The sequence below is a fragment of the Channa argus genome, chromosome 4 (assembly GCF_033026475.1).
Source record: "Channa argus isolate prfri chromosome 4, Channa argus male v1.0, whole genome shotgun sequence".
In the NCBI taxonomy this organism is placed as follows: Eukaryota; Metazoa; Chordata; class Actinopteri; order Anabantiformes; family Channidae; genus Channa; species Channa argus.
In genome coordinates this window covers 16,318,707-16,337,966 of record NC_090200.1, presented here as the reverse complement: position 1 = coordinate 16,337,966, position 19,260 = coordinate 16,318,707, and the positions used below count along the sequence as shown (strand labels likewise).

The window sequence follows — 19,260 nt, the reverse complement described above, 5'->3', positions numbered from 1 at the left end:
CAAAAAACCTGAACACCGAATGCAAGTGTAGATTGATTTGTCTCTTCAGCAACATTAACATCCCCTCAACACCACTTTCAAATACACACACAGACTATTCATAGCCTGTGTTGGCAAATGCTGAAAGATGTTTCTAACACTCCTGCCTAATATGTTCCCTAAGTGATGATACTCCAATTAAACCATCTAGTGGAGTACTCCCTGCCTTAGGACAATGCACTCCAGTGTGTAGGCTCAGACTCTTCAACCAAGAAAAGGTGGAGGATAGATTCACATAGGAAAAGAAAGAAGATCTAGTAGTGTCTGATACGCTTTTCTGTCCTACACTGCTTTTACCTGCCCAGTCTGACACAGGGTGTGTTAGACTAGATTTTTGTAGAAATGTACAATGACATGTCAGCTTATAAAAATATTGCAGACAATAAAACCAGACAATTCAAGTGTTACAGTGCTATTGAATGACATGTTTTCCTCTGGCTACATAGTAGTGCTTATACAGTAGTTCCTACTTTGCAGAATTGGATGCTGACTTGTTTTTCATTAGCCTTGTACTGATCGTCCTCTGGTGGCATGCTATGATCATTACACCTGCTTACAATTACATTAACCTAAGAATTTCTAACTCACTTATTCAACATGGTTAACAGACTGCTTGCAGGCTAGAAATATAAGTACCTGAAAACAGAAGATGAATTTATTTTCCAACAGTTTTCCACTGCCCTCTACAGGGGAGGCCACTTAAAGCCAGTAAAGGCTGCATAGCTTTTGCACAAAGGCAGGGTCGAGCCCTACAGTCTGATAAAACTGTTTTGCAAGCAACATGACAGCAGCTTGTAAAGGTCTGAATATTTTTGGTCCAAATAAGACTATTTTTTAATAAACAAAAGTTGAGGTTTCACATTTGACCCACTGAATTGTTTATTCCCACATCACAAAACTTGAAGTGCATGTTGATCAGGTAAAATTTTTGTGTTTTACATGAAGAATTAAAATCACTTTTAAGTTAGCTCATGAGCTTAAATTTATAAGCTTCATTCAGTGCTGAATAAAGCTAATAAATAAAGTGTGACAACATAAAATGTCCTGCAACATGTGCTGCTGCACAGAACTGTTTCACAAATTGGGAAGTTAAGCACCAAGTACACAACTTTGACTTATAACATTATATATCAAAATAGTGACATTTTATTTGCCATGCGTGACATGTAAGTACCATAATGGCAGGGTTTACAGTTAGTAATGAAATAAAGTGAAACTGTCGTAAAATGTGACTTGTCCAAAACTCTACTAACAATTCTCCCTATAAGATATTAGTTACATATGACTGGGAGATAATTTATGTCACTGTAAGTGAACATTTACCATTGCTATATGAAATCTTTTAGTTATCAGACATGATCTTACTAAAGAAAAATCTAATTTCTTTCTTGTCTTTGTAATGTTAGTACTGGATTGTGCTTTTGGCTCCAATAGCAAAAAGCCTAACATTAAAAACTAATCCATATTTCACTAATTTGAATTTGTTTGTTTTTTTTACCCAGGTGCATACAGTTGAATGGGGAATCAAGAAAAAATGGATCAATGTTGAGAAATGTGTCATTTATTTGATATACATTGACAGTCAAAATCACAACCTCATCTGCTTATTATGGCATCTTCATTTTCAATAGGTCAGTAAATCAATTCTACAATGACTTCAACAAAGACAGGTGTCATATGACCAGAACAGTCTGTGTGAGATCGACAAAAACTAGCCATGGTGAACCTGATGGCAACACAAGCCATGGCTGTCTAAAGCATGAGACACTACATAGACTAAAACAAATAGAATCAAAACAAAACATCTCAAATAGGTACTTGTCTTACCCTGAGGTCTCCTGACAGCCTCTCTGACATCAGTTTTAATCAGATTGTTAACAGGAAGTGTTCATCAATCACTTACACCTGCTTCACAGTACTATGCTTCCAGTTGGATGCTCAGTCGTACCAAGCTTTAAGGCCACCAAGTTAGTGGGACTTCTCTGAACCTGGCTTGAGGTGTGTGATGTGTGTTTGTACACACAGTTGGTATTCCAGGTACCAAAGCTCATAAAGGGGGTGGTGGGTTAAAGGGGTCACTCAGTGGAAAGTCTCGAGGGTCTGGTCTTGACCCACACTCACCACCATTTTAGCTCCACACTAATGCTTTAGAATGACAGTTCAACTGCACATTTTCATATTTCTGCCCATTGCCCTGAAATCAAACAAAAAGCCATTTTCCAACAGTTTAAAAGTCTTTACAACACCGAGATATTAATGTTGTAAAAGTTAAATTATATTGCATGCCTCACCTTGGTTGCTATAGCTTTGAGTTTGCCAAGCAGAGAAGGTTTTGAATACACAACTTCATCCTCCAAGTCTCCTTCGTTCTCTCCCTCCATCACAGCACAACTGTCAGCTCCTGGCATCTCGCACTCTTTATTGGCAGACATCACCAAGCGGGAGTACTTATACTCCAACCTAACAGAGATACAAGTAACAAAGTCAATACTGTAGAAGCAACAAGAGATGGAATAACGCTTCTCACACAAAGAATGACGTAACTGAAGTTATGAGAAACAGTGGCAAGAAAAGGAGAAAAAAGGAAGAGGTGGTACTAGAAAAAAAAAGTGTAAGAAATGACAAAAGGACAGGAGGAAGAAGGGGAGACATGGAAATAGGATGACGAGGGAATAATTTCTCTCTTTTTTCCTTGTACTTAAGAAATTAAAATTGGACTAAAGGAGGAATAAAGAGGAAAATGTTACCTTTTGTTCTTTTTCCAGAAATAGCAAGTAAGGGAGACAAGCAGCACTGCAGTGAAGGCTGCCAGCCCTGCACCAAGCCTTACCCAGACCTCCATACTCTCACATGGCATTGTTTTCTTTTCAGGCAAGGTCACACCTCCCATGCACAACTTTGGTTCTGTCCACACATATAGCAGGTCCTGAGGATAAGCACACACATTAAATATGTAGCAGAGCCAGGACATGCAGCGAAAACAGTTATTCTAAATTCTGCACACATGCAGTGAAGTCTATGTATTTGGAGAGTGAAGTTTTTTTTACTCCAGCACTCTGCATTTCAAGTGAAACAAAGACCGTTAAAGTGTTGAGGGCTTGCAATCGCACTGTGTGAACAGTTTGGAAATTATAACACTTCTTACACTTGAGGGGGTTTAATTAGGCTATAATTTCCACACTGTACACACACGGGATGTGGTTGTTACAACTGACACATCAAAACTCAAATTCAGCAGATTGTTTGATTTCAAATCCAATGTGCTTTACAAAAAGAAGAAAAACAAATCTCTCCCACTGCTTATCGACTACAATTCATGTCCACACACACCTGGTGTCCTCCCTTACATGCTCCGTCTATGCGATGGTAGTCTCTCTCTGTGCAGGTGGGACAAGCCCCTGAGCTCTCCCATAGGAAAACAAAGGTGCAGCCATCACATGTTCCTGCAGGACACTGACTGTAAAACCCAAACACAGACCTCATCATTTCCTCACATCACAACACGGATAAGGTTACGCATGTTGTTGGTAAAACTGATTAGGTGCAATTCAACATAGGAAATAAGAAACAAGTTTTAGAGATGCAGAACCTGGGAACTGAGAGCTCTCCTTTAGTGCTCTTCTCTGGGTTACAGCGAAGTGTCACAATTGCACTGCGACCTGTCTCACAAGATGAGGTCACCTCCAAGGACCTGAACACAAAAAAAAAAAAAATAAAATCACCTTAGAGCACTGACGATTTTTTTTTTTTAATACAATAAAACGTCTGAAACATTGGGAGGTACTTGTAGTAGAAGTTGACATCAGGGACTTTCTTGGAGGTCTGAGGATACAGTTCTGGCCTTGCTGTTATTCCACCAAGTGTATTCTCCACTGATGCTCCTGTAATTAATATGAAAAAAAAAAAAAAAAAAAAATCAATCTTGTGAATGTTCTTTTTTACCTTTATAACACATATTCTATGTAAAAATATATATATATATATATATATATATATATATATATATATATATATATATATATATATATATATATATATATATATATATATATATATATATATATATATATATATATATATATATATATATATATATATATATATATATATATATATATATATATATATATATATATATATATATATATATATATATATATATATATGTGTGTGTGTGTGTGTGTGTGTGTGTGTGTGTGTGTGTGTGTGTGTGTGTGTCAAAAAAAATAATAAAAATTGCTGGCACCTTTTTATCACATACTAACCAAGGAATGTGTCAGCCAGGTTAATAGACTGCGATGAGAGTGCTGTCTGGAAGCCTCGTCCACTAGCTGGAATTATTGTTGATTGACAGATAAAGGTCTTAACACTGTTGGCTCCTTCCCCTTTCTCTCTCTGGGAGTCAGTGATGGATAGGTCTGTTACGTTGTCTGTGCATACTGCCAAGTGACCCTTAAATAAAGAGAGAGCTTATAGCAAAGGCATTGCATTTGCAAAGACAAACTTTTAAAAAGAGCAATATTTTCTCCATGTGTGTTTCATTTCTTCACACCTGTCCTCCACACAGGCTGATATTGAACTGGTGGAAGTACTTGGTTCCTTTAGAGGTAAAGCTTGGACCATTCATCAGTGTCCCTGCAGACCCAAGTGGGCTGAAGTCAAAAGTCAGGGTTACATTTCCCTCAGTGTGGGTGAAGTGACAGTCACTGTAACATGAACTGTGGTCCTGAAAAAACAAACAAAAGGTTTACTGTTGAGTTTCACTAAAGCTGACAGGACTAGCTTGATTCCCTTATCATCATCATCAACAAACCTGGTCACTCTTGCTGGCTGGTCCACAGGCTCTGCATGTATCCGGGCCAGGTGTGGCATGAGGGACAAGGTATGTGTTATGTGGACACTCTGTACACTGGTTGGTGCTTGGATCTATGTAATGTCCAGGTGGGCAAGGCACACAAGTAGAGCTGAAGGGTTGAGCACTGAGGGCACAGACACGACACCTAGAGGATACCCCATCCACAGCATTACTCACTGAGACAGAGTAGAGTCGTGCCACATCGTTGACATACCTCCGTATCTTTAGGGAAAAACAGGTAGAGAATAGTACTGGACTGAGTGTGTGTTACAAACACATACTGAGGAGTTTAAAGACATTTATACTGTACAACAATAAACCAGATGCTCTAAAACCAGCCTACACATGAGCACATTACAAGATGAAGTAATTGTGATTTATACAAGATGAAGTTCTTCCCTTACTTGAACCCATGTCCCTGCAAAACCAGTAATTTAAAAAGAGCAAGTTAATAATTCATGCTTTATATTATTTTTCCATTACTCATTCATTAGGCAAGGTACTGTGTGAGCACATAGATAAGGTCGTTTGTTTGATTTCTATAAATCAGATATCTTTAAAACCAAACAGAAGGGAGTGTTTGGTGTACCTAGTGTGGAGTGGATTTACAAGGCTGAGCAAGGATGATAAACCTGTCAAGAAGTTTTTCAGAGCACTCATGTTTCGGGATCTGAGAAAACTTGAAAGTTTATCCATAGGATGGGAAGCCAGGTTTCTTTTAAAGGGCCTCAGTGGTAAAATAGTGCCCAGAACTTAACAGAACTACACCATAAAAGCATACTGGTTTAAAAAGTAATTTACACCCACACCCACAACCCCACACCCACACCCTTTTAAAACCTGACAATGACACTTATACAGCAACATGGGCAATGTAAATATGATTTCACACCAAATCCCACTGTTGAATGTCAACAGACAAGCATTCCCAGACCAGCCTGAGCTCCTAAAATTCACAAAGATGATAAGACCTTGTAGACTGCTTGAGTTCATTCTGTATAGTCTAGATAACGTCCATAGTGGTGAAGGGTCTGCAGATGGAAGGAATTCGAAAGAGACAGTGCTGCTACATAAAGATCCAATTTAGCAGTCACATACACTGAATACTTCCTCTATGAGTGAGTGGGAAAATAATATAGAACAAAGATCAATGCACTTTAAAACTTTGTTTAAAAAAATTGTGGAATGGGAATGTAATGTGAATGTCCTAATCCATTTTTATAACCACAATATACTTGTACCTTTAATTTTAGTAATTGGTGGATTCTGACCTCATGTATTCCCGGCCCTTATGTAACAGTAGGGCACAGTGAAACATCTGGATGTGATTGTGAACTCATACTTACATCTGAAGGTTGGTTAGTCCTCTGGAAAGCCCATGTATAGGAAACTGAGGCATTCTTTGTCATGACATGTGTGTAGGACTGTCTTGCTTTAGTTCTCTCCCATGATTCCACCACGGTGGTACTCTTCCTGTTTACATCCTAAAAGATTAATTGAATACATCTATCCTCTGTATAATATTATATGTAAGTGCAAAAATTAGTCAGGTGCTGTTCTCACCATCATGAAGTAAAGCTCACAGTCAGCTGTGCACAAAGTTTCAAACTCAAATGTGATCCGTCCAAATTCTGTCCCCGAATGGCTTGACACTGATGTAGGGAGCCTGATGCGAGACAAAAATAGAGTAGTATTAGAGGAGAGGCAGAATCAGACAACTCAATCTCAAGAGCGATTGTGACTGAAAAGCACGGGACAACTACACTTACTTGAAGCCAGGAACATGAATGTTAAGGATGAGGTAATCATTGTCAGAGATTCCTGCTCCACTCTGGATGTGATCACCTGCCACCTCCCAGCCTTAAATAGACACAATCCTCCATAAGAAACTATTTTAAGAAAATTTACACACAGATAATACTGACTGGTTAAATGTTTGTCAGTGAACATTAAAGGGTTGGGTAATCAGTATGACTCAATTTTACAGGTGGAAATTTTTTATCATGATTATCATAACAATGTAGATATGATGGTGTATTAATCAGGGGACCAAACTTAGAGGAGCTAGGGGTTCATTTTTAGCTGATGCTGATGGCAGCTTCCTACTTTACAGGAAGTGATAATTTGCACCAAGAAACCAAGTGTATTTCTCCAAATGTCAAACTATTACTTTAATAATAAAGTAGACATTAAAAAAATGACAACAAAAAAGAGCAGTGCTTGACACCCACCATTCATACTGTCACATTTGGAGTTGCCCACATTGAAACAGGAGGTCTTCATGTTTGCAGGAAGGACATTCCACCATTTATACTCATAACCCAAGGTGGGCTCGGTGCCTGCTGGACACTGCTGACATGCTGGCAGTGAAAAAACAAAACAAAAACACAATTAGGAAACCAACCAGAGGAAAGGCTGAAGAAAAATGTCAGCGAGAAATGCACAATAAATCAGTACGTTTCATCCCATCGGAATAGGTCCCAGGTGGGCAAGGCGAACAGGTGGCCGTGTCATTGTTATAGAAACCAGGGTTACAAGGGGGGCAGGGCTTTCGCTCTCCACTTGGAGGCAAAGTCTCAGCTCCAGTCACACCCTCAAGGCAGATCTTAGGTTCAATCCACTTATAGATGATTTGAGTCTGAAATTACAGAAATGGAAATTGACTGCATATATTAAAGAACAAGAGTTCTCGAGGAACTTAATGTAAACAAGGCCTCTTTCTCTCACCTTGCCTTCATGATCACATGCTGTGTGGATCTGGAAATAGTCCTTCTTAGAACATGGAGGTCTGTCCTTACACACAGCTGATCCTTCACCTTAAAAAAAGAAAACTGGGTAAGAAGTACTTAATAGAGCAAGTGTAGAATACACAATCAACAACAAATACTCTGGTATTTTATTAAGAAAGATCATTTTCATAGACATTGTGACTCGAATTCCCAACAGCCACTTCACACATTGTACTGAAATGTATTCATGTAAATCTGTAGAGAAATATATTAAAATAGATACATTACTATATTACTTTTATTCTGAAAATTAGCATATTATAAAACAAGTCTGTAAAATGTACATGGAAGTTATACTAATACAAGTACATACACAACTCTCCGAAACCTTGCAATCACAAAAGCCTATAGCACAAAACAAATGTTTCTTCTAACGTGCCTGAAATTGGGACAAGTTCTCTTCCTGTCTTTGACTCTGATATATACTTCTGTGAGCAGTGTAGATCACAAGTCAGTACACTGTTTTTTAGTTTTTCAATTACTACAGCCTTTTCCATTCCATCAGTGTTCCATCTGATGGTTTTTCCATCAGGCTTACCTGCATACTGATTGGTGGTGTTACACGGGGTGCAGGAGCTGGCGCCGTGGCCAGAAAAGGTGTTACGAGGACAGGATTCACAGGTGGAGGATCCAGGGACTCTGCTGAAAGTCCCTGGCTTACATGGGAAACACTCTGATGTATAAGCAACTCCTGGTAGAAGCAAATAAGAGGATTAAAAAAAAAAGAAAAAAAATCTCTGTATTGTTTGTCAGTGATTAGAGGGTGAAGTGGGGAAAGTACAGTTAATTATGTTTCTGACCTTCTATTTGGATATTTTTTAGAAGAACAGGCTTCACCACTTTGGTCCCCATCAGAACCCCGCCTGTTCTCCAGTAGAGGATATTGGTGCCAGATTTCAGGTTCACCTACACAACACATTGTTTTAGTACTATGAGTCTCTGAATGATATTAATATAAGCAGTAGAGAAGACTGGACTTTTCTAAAATTAACTGTATTGTCCACGGATGCTAGAACAATCAGTAACTTTCTCTGCTCACATTAAGGGTCTGCAACTTGGATCACACTTTTAGTCTGTGGACCTCAATTGTTGTGATTTTACTAATTTTTAAACCACCTCAGCCAGACACACCTCTGCACTCACTGACATGTTTCTTCATTCCAAAAACAAATAACCTGAGGTTTAAAAAAATGTTGAGTATTAGAACATTTAATGTGGGTTTTGGCATCTGCATGATGACTGAGTACAATATGATTAATTTAGAAAATGACCAAATTTATCCTTTAAGTGCTGTTGAAGAATTGAGGCTTCAGGTATTTTTTAATGAAATTACAATTAAAAAAAAAAAAAAAAAAAAAAAAACTACTTGAAACTGATTTTAAACTGTACATTGCATATTTAGAAAACAAAACGCTGAACACAATGTCATTAAAAACCAAGTTTCAATACATGTCAACACTAATTTGATTAGTCTAAAACAAGTAAATTACACCAGCACTAAATTATGCTTCATGATACTAATGATGATTAAACTGCTCAATTTCCTCAATTTTATTTTTTTGAAAAATTTCACAATCTTGATGGTTCCAATCGAACTGCCAACAGCTACACTAGACCATAGAATAGAGGGAAAAAAAAGAAAAACATCATCTGCTCTCCATATGTAACACCCCTCCCAGCATTATAGCTAATTGCATTTTCCTTCATTATGCAGGGCTGAACTATGCACACAAAAAAATCATTTTATAGTGTCTGGAAAAATTATGGTGACAAAAATAAGAGATGCTAACCTCCTCATTTGTACTGACACAATTCCTGCTATATTTAGAAGACCGAAGCCGCCTGTCAAATATCTGCTCTCCATTGTGAATGTCTCCCTTTAAGCACTTACCGTGTGGGTTTCCCATTCACCGTGATTGGTGACCTTGAGCCACTTCGTATCAGCAGACTGATCCATCTCCTGACACTGGTCATTCTGAATCTAAAAACAAACAAAACAATTTGGTGCTTTGAATATTACAAGTTCATGTTTCTATATGCCAATAAAATTGTATCATGGCCACACAGTGAACTATTTAATATTGGTTGCTTTTTCATATTTGTACTGGATTGATTTTTTGTTCTTGCTCTATACTGCCACCTCTAGAAGGAAAAACACTAGACACGTAACTTACAAATTATGCAATCCCTGCTTTCAATTGGACAGTAAGTAACTGATAATTTAGCTTGCTATAGCAGCAAAAATACAGGTGCAACTTATAACATTAAGCCATTTGAGTTTAGCCTTCAGTTACCAGAGCTTGAAACTGATGCAGCCATCAACAAGGTTATAGAGTTTCCTGGTATGACAATGTGTCAATACGCCTACCGAGATAAAGCTCTATTAACAGATCATTAAATACAGATATACAGCATCAGATATAGATCTATCTATATACTGTATCTATCTATTGTTTTGTCTGATTCATGCACGGGATGAAAAGGGTTCAGAATCTGGAACTATTTAGATAGATGTGTCAGTTTTCCATTAGAAATGATACCTACATCATTTGGTACAGTATGATCAGTTTACAGTATGATTAGGGGATTGCTGTAACACAAGATCCACTTACACAGGTCAACTGAATAATAATGATAAACAGATAATGAATGTGTCAAACTCACAAAGAATTCAAAAAGAAGAGTGTTGTCTGGGTATTGGTACTCAAAGCTAACAGAGCCCTGTTTCTTCAGATGGACGGCATAGATGAGAGAGACTGTGCATTCATCCCTGTTGGACTCCAGGTAATTTCCTTGAGGAACCCAAGAAGAACTACAAAGTAAAAAGATCAAATTATTTTTCATACAGGTCACTTAAAATCCAGCTTTCAGTTTGGCTTGTGTCTAACTCGCAGACCTGTTACAGGTAAGCCTGTCATCTCCATGGGGACTGTTTTCCAGGGAAGTTGCCAGGCTGCTGAATCCAGTAGGCATGGAATCCCACTGGTCGAAGCGGATGCCGCTGCCAAGAGAGTAGCTTCCGGCTGCACACTGGGTACACTCTTGAGCTGACATCTCCAGGAACTCCCCAGCTTTGCAAGAAAAGGCTGGGGGACACAGTGAAAGGGATACAAAGGGATAGGAACAAGAAGATTACATTTTATAAAATCTCTTCACATTCTGCTACAGAAATGATACTTGGAATGCAAAATAAAACAGATGAAAGATGACACTGCTCCTTTTAGTACAATGTAGCCTGAATAATTGAAGAACTTAATCCTTATATCCTGTTACACACTGTATGTGTCTCAGTACTATTCCACTGAATCAATTAGTCTTCTGTTTTTGCCGATGTTTAGACATTTTCAGCTTTTCCTCGTTGCTGATGTAGTCAATGGCTATTCCTCTTTTCATGCTTCAAAATAGCCAATTGAAAAACTAAAATGTTGGGACTATGATATGTCTACAAGAGTAAGTTTTGTTTTTGTAACTTAAAGAATGTTTTGTTGTGTTATAATTTACTTTCCATGCTAACTAAAATGCTGTCATGAGGAAACAAGTGTCCCCACCTAAGTCTGTAAGAATCCAAGGAGGAAGAAGGAAAAAGAAAAGGGTCAATATATCAAAAGGAGATGTTTTTATAGAACAAGAAAATTTTCACATTTATGAAGGTTTGCAACAGAAAGATGAACGGGGCTAAAAGCAGTGAAAGGTTTTGCTGTTGAGGTCTAACATAACAGTGAAATTACCATTTCCCAATAAATGTAATTACGTTGTAAAAATGATTAGAATCTGACTAATATTTTTGAATGCAGTTTTCTATACATATCTAAAATACATGCAGTATGTTAGCACATACATTAGCTGTCTATTAATGTTCAGAATCCTCCTTATTCTTTCCTGTCACACAGATTGCTGTGTAATCAGAGGTGACAGTGGTAAACTGAATTTAGGAAAAAGACAAGTGGAATTGTAACAGCACAAAAATGCTGTTCTACAGAGCTCTAACAACGTAGAAGCTGAACATTAACATGGTTTTACAAAATTGACAATCTGCCTTTCTCCCTCCTTTAACATAAGACCTTTTGTTTGTGAGCACCCTTCTCCCCAGAAACGAATTTAACACTCCCAATGACCCTCCTTTCACTTAGTTTCCACTGGAAAACATTAGCATTTACAAATACTGTGACAATTACTTCCACGATCCTCTGAATAACAGAGCACCATAAAAAAGGTCTGCAAATATACATCTTTTAATTTTAATAATTTATAACAAAAAAGTCCATCTTAATAGACTTTCTTATTTTTTTCCCTTTGTTACTCGAGCTCATATTAGACACAAACAGTACTTTTGAGTGACAGCATGGTCCCATAATAATGTGGTTTGCGCTCTAACTCAGAAGAGAGCAATTATGGGATATTGTTTTGCTTTTAGGTTATTGGACTGTGGTTGGCTGCAGAATTTACAGGACCAGTTAAGTTGTAGTGGTGGAAATTCCCAGCTTTTGATAACAAGGTGAAATACAACTTTTACTCTGACATATGCACACACACATACATATACAATGTATCAAAAAAGTTATTGATAACGTACTGCACTCTGTGCCACGCACTGGCTCTGGTAGTCCAATGCAAGCCCCAGGGCTCTGTGGGATGGCCACTCTCCACCGAGATCCCATACTATCACACTCTGTGTACTCATAGTAGTAGTCCATCTGCCAATTAGACACACACACACACACACACACACACACACACACACACACACACACACAGTCAGTTGCCATGACGGTCTTAGACCCAAACAATGGTTAAACGGAGGCCTGCTGATGGTTAGTAAACATCACACCACAAAAGGCCTCCACCCAAATAAGAGCTCTGAGTCTTCTCTTTCTGGGTGAGAATGTTGTGCTTACCAACACAAAAGCTGACTTTAATAACGAGCTGCTCAGGCTTAAAAACATGTGCACCAGTTGCTGCGTTCTCTCAAGCCACAACCCCTCCTCTGCCTTGGATACGCAACATACAAGCTCCAGCAGTAATGGAGAGCGGTACATTCAGCAGTGGAGATTGGACATGCAGATTTTTGCATTTTAAAGAGGAACATAACGCTAGATAATGCAAGTAATAGTTCAAATCCATTCTAACCTGTGGAAGCGGTTGGTTCAATGGCTCCTGTGCATCTTACAGAGTGCATTGGCCTAATTTCTGACATGTTTACATACAGTTTTGTAGAATGAATTTCTCTGGACTGTGGAGCTCAGTCACAAGACAAGAAATCTACAAATAACAGGACTATAATGGAAACTCTGCTATACTGAACCCTCATTATCTCTTGCAACACCCTTAAGAGCTGTGGTCAATCACTGATATGGCAAACTTTCAAAATGAATCTCAAGCCATGATTAAGCATAATAGCTTATTTTTCTACATGTAATTTCTGTGATTTTACTAACATGTTGTAGCCTACATTATGTAAAAAAGGGTCCTGCTGAAATATAGGCCTCTCACTGAGGAGCTGCAGGAATGTCTGCCGTGTGAAAATAGCAATTGAGCCAGCGATTTAAAGGACTGTCTATCTTTGAGACCATGTGTGTGTGACTGTGCTGCCAGCCTGGACTGAGGTGTTGAGCTGAGCCAGACCAGAGGGAAGGAAAGGCCAGTTCTTGCAGGAAACTGATAACAGTCTGAACAGCGCTAAGTGGTTAAGTTCAACGAAGCCCAGAGGACATCACAGATTCATGCTCCTCCGTGTTGTTCAGATTGAATTGTTAATGTGCACGGTTTCAATTCAGCTGCTCCAAATAGTGACGAGGAAATAATTTTAAACATCAAAGCATAAAACTATCCGGAAATGTGTCATCAAATTTTAATGGCATTTGCCATGGTCACTAGATTTCCAAACAACGGACCAATCAGTGTGTTTTTCTACCTGCCACCCTCTGTACCGCCTTTTAACAATAAATGCAGTAGAAGTGAGACAGGATCGACCATTATCGATCGACTATGGCATCTCTCACCTCGCTACACTGTCGCTGTCCTTTAGCCCCGTCAATCAGCTGGAGCGCGCAGAGGATGAGAGCGCAACTGGCGACGAAACAAACGGAGGACCGCATTGTGGATCATCAAGAGAAGGGAATTAACAAACCACCGACCTGGAGCCAAAAGCGATAATTGTACCATAAACCTGAGTCCGACTAAAGCCTCGACACCTGCTTCTGTCGCCTCTTATAGGAAGACTGTAACCCTCACCACCTGCGATTATCCTCAGATTGTGCGCTCAGGGGCTGCTTCATCTCATTCAATCTACGTAGAATGCATCAGCACGTCCCGTTGAGGTTTTCAAAGTAAAATCCGCGACCCATGCACGAGGCGGGTCACCTATCATTTTTTCGTGTCTGATGTTTCCATTAATTTTGATATAATTTTACTTATGTGTATACGAAGATTTATTTAGTGTATAAAGGCTTCCCTATTCTTCAAAATTACCACGTTTGTCACATTATTTTGAAGGCAAAACAGCAACAGTCTGTATTATTTCTATCTGTATCTGCTCAATTGACGCAGCGGTGTTTGCGTCTTTAACCACCGGCTCTGACGTTTCTGTGACGCCGCATTAGAAAAAAAAACCTCTGTTCATCACCAAAACGTTCATCATCAGTCGAGCTTGGTCCTACATGCTATTTTCTCCGTTTTACATCTGTCTCTAAAGAAAATATTCTTTATTGGACATAAAACCTATTGACAACTATGAAGGCATGACTTGGCGATTGTACTGTTTCCAAAGCACGGACCAGAGCCAGTTAAAAATACGTATCTTAATGGAGGCCATGTTTCATGGATGGATTTTAAAAGTTGGTGCCAAACCTTTTGTGTTTATCAGGATAAGCGAATTAATTAAATTGATATTGGGTGACATAAGAAGTAAAGTACTGCACTGTTATAAATCTCAGGCTTTAAATGTTCAAAATTCTTGAGGTGATTCTCAACAGTCCTGGGCCTTTGTTGCTGGATTTTTTGTTTTATGATGAGCCAAATGTTTTCTTATGGTGAAAGGTCTGGACTGCAGGCAGAGTAGTTCATCACCCGGACTTCTGCGAAACCATGCTGTTGTGATGGATGCAGTATGTAGTTTAGCATTTTCTTGCTGAAATATCCAAGGCTTTCTCTGACAGAGATGTCTAGATGGGAGCATATGTTGCTCTAAAACCTCTATGTACTTTTCAGCATTGATGGTGCCATTGTTTCAAAAAAGAATTTAAAAAATTTATTCATCTGACCACTGAACAGTTTTCCATTTTGCTTTAGACCATTTTTAGCTTTAGCCCAGAGAACAGGGCGGCGTTTCTGAATCATGTTCACATATAGCTTCTTCTTTGCATGATACAGCTTTAACTAACATTTGTGGATTGCAAAGTGAACTGTCTTCACAGACAGTGATTTCTGGAGGTGTTCCTGAGCCCATGCAGTGCTGTCCAGTAGAGAATCAGGCCTGTTTTAATGCAGTGCTGCCTCAGAGCCAAAAGATCAGATTCAGTTTTGACCTTTTGGCCCTGTGCACAGAGATTCCTCCTGATTCTCTGAATCTTTTGATGATATTATGTAATGTAGATGGTGGGATCTTCAAAGTCTTTTACTTGGAGGAAGATTTTTCTGAAATTGTTGCAGAAACTTTTGGTGCAGTTTGTTGCAGATTGGTGAACGGTGCGGCTATAGCTCAGGGGCGGCTATAGCTCAGTTGGTAAAGGCAGTTGCTTCGATCCCCGGCGGTGGCTATATGTCAAAGTGTCCCTGGGCAAGACACTGAACCCCTAACAGCTCATTCCCCCTCCCCAGTGATGCAGTGCCGGTCCAAGCCCGGTAGAAATTGGGGATGGTTGCGTCAGGAAGGGCATCCGGCGTAAAAACTGTGCCAAATCAACATGCGGACAATGATCCGCTGTGGCGACCCTGAACTCACGGGATAAGCCGAAAGGAGAGTAGTAGTAGTTGCAGATTGGTGAACCTCTGCCCATCTTACCATTCAAGAGGTCCCCCCTTCTGAAATGCTCCTTTTATACCCAGTCATGTTACTGACTTGTTGCCAATTAACCTATTTATTTGTCAAATGCTCCTCCACTTTTCCAGCCTTTTGTTTCCCCCTCCACCTTTTTTGAGATGTGTTGCTGCCTTCAAATTCAAAATGAGCTAATATTTCCCCTGCAATGATAAAATTTCTCAGTTTCAACATCTGATATGTTGTTTATTTTGTACTGTGAATAAAATATGGGTGGATGACATTTCCAAATCATTGCATTCTATTTTTATTTACATTTTCACATCTTCTCAACTTTTTTGGAATTGGGGTTGTATACAAAACTGTTTTGTTTATGCTGTTATTATTAAAAGCTGCTTTATTTGTGTATTGTTCAAACCGAATGAAAGTGAATGCAAACAAGGCGTAAACTGAGACTGAAAGCATATAATACCATCCGAGATTGGAGGAAAGTATATTAGAAGAAGGTCTATTCCCATATTTAACAAATGTTTTATTGGAAAGCAATGACATGCTTGTATGACATATTCTTGCAAAGTCTATGTGGCCTGTGAATAGTGAGTGCAAACCTTATCTCTGTTTATATGTTGAGACAAACAAGTTCATGCATGTTTCATTATCTATCCTGCTTCAGTTGGTCACAGTGTGCTACATGCATGACATAAAGCTGTAAAAGCATGAGATTGAGGTCTGTTATTTGAGCAGTATTTAGTCCTCAATAAATAAATGCTCATAAGAGCATGTTTTATTAATTTCTAAGGCCTGCAAGCACCATGCATGCAGGTCTGCCAGAATATCAATTGACTGCATTTTATAATGCATACAGGTCTGCTTTAATCTGTCTTTGCCCCACAGGAGTAATGCCATTTTGCATGGTTGTTGTTGTTTCTGGTGTGTCTCCTAACAGATCCTCCACAACAACAAGACTGAATCTGGTGTATGTTGAGCGTACCATATTCATCGTAGTCATCAGGAGCAAATGACATGCATGTCCATGTTAGTTCCCTTTATTGGTATGTGTTTATCTGAGTTATGAAAACTTACGTGGAATGTAATTTTAACCCTCCTGAAAGACCTAAAACATACTTTTGTGCTCTGTATTTTCCATTTTGTGTGAATTTAATGATAGCATATTTAACCCCAGATGAAGCTTAGATGATAATTTCAGGGCCTGACAAGAGGTTTCTTGGAGTGTATCTTTAAGGAAACTTAAAGGTGGTGCCATGATATGGTGATAATGGCAGTAGTTTATGCCATCTGCAAGGGAATCCAGTTGAACAAACAAACAAACTGCCCCCAGAAAGGCAAAATATTGCCTTTGTTAAGGCCAGGACGAAGACCTCAGGCTTAGCTCAGGACGTCATCTGGGCTGCTGTTCTCAGCTCCTAACTGTCAGTTAAGAATGGACCTAGGGAAACAAGTAGTATATATTACAAGACAACTCTTAGAGCAGACTTGTGCTTCACATCTGACTGTTGTTAAGAAAGTAGTGAAGTTGAAGTCACGGTCACTTGTAAAGAATGAAGCATATGAGCAAAAAAAAAAAAAAAACCTAAAAAATCTCTAACAATACATAAATTGAGGTGGGCTGCTGGGGCTTTGCAGGGCAGTCACTACACCACACTACTTTCTTCTTGCAGGAAAGAAGAGCCACCAAAAACATTATCGAAACTGCAGATCAAGAAGGTGGACACATAGTGTAGTGCGCTAACTTGGACACAAGCTGCAATTGATGATCTAAGACCCAAAACACTCAATGACCCTGGGACCATCACTGATGTTCTGTCCAAGTCACAGCTCTTTTAAATTTTAAGAAACTTTGCAATACAGATTATTGTTTTATCATAGCTTATTTCATCAGTTGCATTTTCTGTTTGTTTTTGCATTGTATATGATTGTGTTTTCAATCATTTTAGCCTTCTGTAATCTCTTGTACTAGTTAAATAACTACTGTATGAATATTTATATGTCACCCAAAGGCAGTGGGGTTTCTCTTGTCCCACTCAGTCTGTGAGGATGCCATTTTTCTGTGTCTCTCCCTCATTCGCTTTCTCTCTCTCTCTCTTTGCCTCCTGCTCTCTTTCTCTTGTGCTCCTCCTTTCTCTTTCTCATCTCAGGCCTATCACTTACAGTGTTTGCCCGTAACTTGAACTGTCATATTCAACCATCTGTAACACAGCAGTAACCTTTACACCTCAAGCCACTGCTCTGTGACCAGATGAGTTCATTAATTAGCAGTACTGAACTATGGAGCAAGCGTTTTGCTAACTGACCCTGGACCAGATGGTAACCAGAGTCCTGCTGGAACTGTGTGGCCCAACCCCATCCACCAAACTCACAACAGACTACCAGGGACTACCTGTTAGAGTAACGAGACACCAAGCACTGACACACTGGATCTCACAAGCACACACAAACACACACAAATACCCTGAGAAGTTCATACAAACGGAGGTTGGGGGGTTGCGGACAAAAGACTTTGAAAGACGGATAAAAGAGTTGCCCTCACCTGTATGTCACCAGAGAAAGAGTCGTTGAAGCTACTGAAAAGTTGGGAGTCTATTTCCAGATGACAAACACAGTCTGGACTTGTAAGGTGAGGTCTGAACAACACCGACGACCCCTTGATGGAGCAGCTACTGCTGTGGACAATGTTTGCTGTTATAAAGAAAAAACACTGAAACAGAAGACAGCTACTGACGATAACACGATGTTTTCATTTTAAGAGTGGAAAGAGTTGTTTTTATGTGGTTCAGAAGATGTGCATAACTAATCGGGTTCCAACTCTAACACTACTCTAGTGTTTGATTATGTACAAGAAGCCATCCAGATTATCTTTCTAAAATTGGCATACAGACAGGGAAATTGAAGATCCAACTAATGTGAGTGGATTTTACTATATGTCTTGGTAACATCTATGTCTAGCAGCATGCATGGATTACCTTGTTCCTCTCTAGGCCACTGTTTTGGTAATCCACCAGATGTCAACTCTGATCCGGACCCCTCTCTGGAGCTAAACAACTCCAGACCAAACAGAAATAACCATGGACTTCCAGGAGAAGATCCTGTTATATCCCAGCCAGAACCGCAACCAGGCATCCTAAAGGAGCAGCACAGGACTGTCAGCTCTACCTCCACCCGCTCCAACAGGATCAAAAAAGTTAATGGCACCAACTCAAACTCAGTCCTGCAGAACAAAGCTGATGACCCATGTTCTGAGTCACCTTCACCATGTCAAAGCTTTTCCCAGAGCTCAGACGATGATGCCCTGGAGATGGAGTGTTGTCCAGAGTTGCAGTTGAAATATACTCAAATCCCCAGACCCTCCATTATTATCAGACAACCTAAGGTAAGAAAGGCTGTGTTCAGGGTTTTGATTGTTTAAGTGTTTAATATATTAATATTTACCGATACTGTTTCGATTTAACTAGGCAGCTACTGTTCATAGATGGTGTAATGCATTACATTTCCACAAGGGGGGTGCAGAACCCAAATAAAGTTATTCAATGATGCACAATGTTTATAGTCAGTGGCGGATCATCTCCTGGCAGGATTACATTTAT

General features: G+C 39.3%; 1 protein-coding gene across 1 annotated transcript; it reads right to left on the bottom strand.

Moving 5' to 3' along the window:
* Positions 1 to 1,578: 1,578 nt before the first annotated feature.
* elapor2a (endosome-lysosome associated apoptosis and autophagy regulator family member 2a) lies at positions 1,579 to 13,934 on the bottom strand. Its single transcript, XM_067502484.1, has 22 exons — positions 13,683 to 13,934; positions 12,257 to 12,377; positions 10,580 to 10,769; positions 10,348 to 10,495; positions 9,575 to 9,664; positions 8,484 to 8,589; positions 8,222 to 8,374; positions 7,622 to 7,710; positions 7,352 to 7,532; positions 7,126 to 7,254; positions 6,664 to 6,754; positions 6,458 to 6,560; positions 6,241 to 6,378; positions 4,853 to 5,116; positions 4,592 to 4,765; positions 4,305 to 4,491; positions 3,824 to 3,920; positions 3,629 to 3,730; positions 3,370 to 3,496; positions 2,787 to 2,965; positions 2,331 to 2,499; positions 1,579 to 2,233 (listed from the first exon to the last, which is right to left on the bottom strand). Exons 1-22 carry the CDS (start codon positions 13,776 to 13,778, stop codon positions 2,168 to 2,170), a joined length of 3,000 nt encoding a protein of 999 aa, XP_067358585.1. The 5' UTR covers positions 13,779 to 13,934; the 3' UTR covers positions 1,579 to 2,167.
* Between the last annotated feature and the right edge of the window lie 5,326 nt (positions 13,935 to 19,260).

Excerpts from the sequence above, each read along its gene's own strand:
- elapor2a (XM_067502484.1), bottom strand. The coding sequence starts at position 13,778 with ATGCGGTCCTCCGTTTGTTTCGTCGCCAGTTGCGCTCTCATCCTCTGC. Across the intron at positions 7,533-7,621 it reads CATGTGATCATGAAGGCAAG|ACTCAAATCATCTATAAGTG; the intron begins GTGAGAGAAAGA and ends CTGTAATTTCAG. Across the intron at positions 7,255-7,351 it reads CTATTCCGATGGGATGAAAC|CATGTCAGCAGTGTCCAGCA; the intron begins GTACTGATTTAT and ends TTTCACTGCCAG.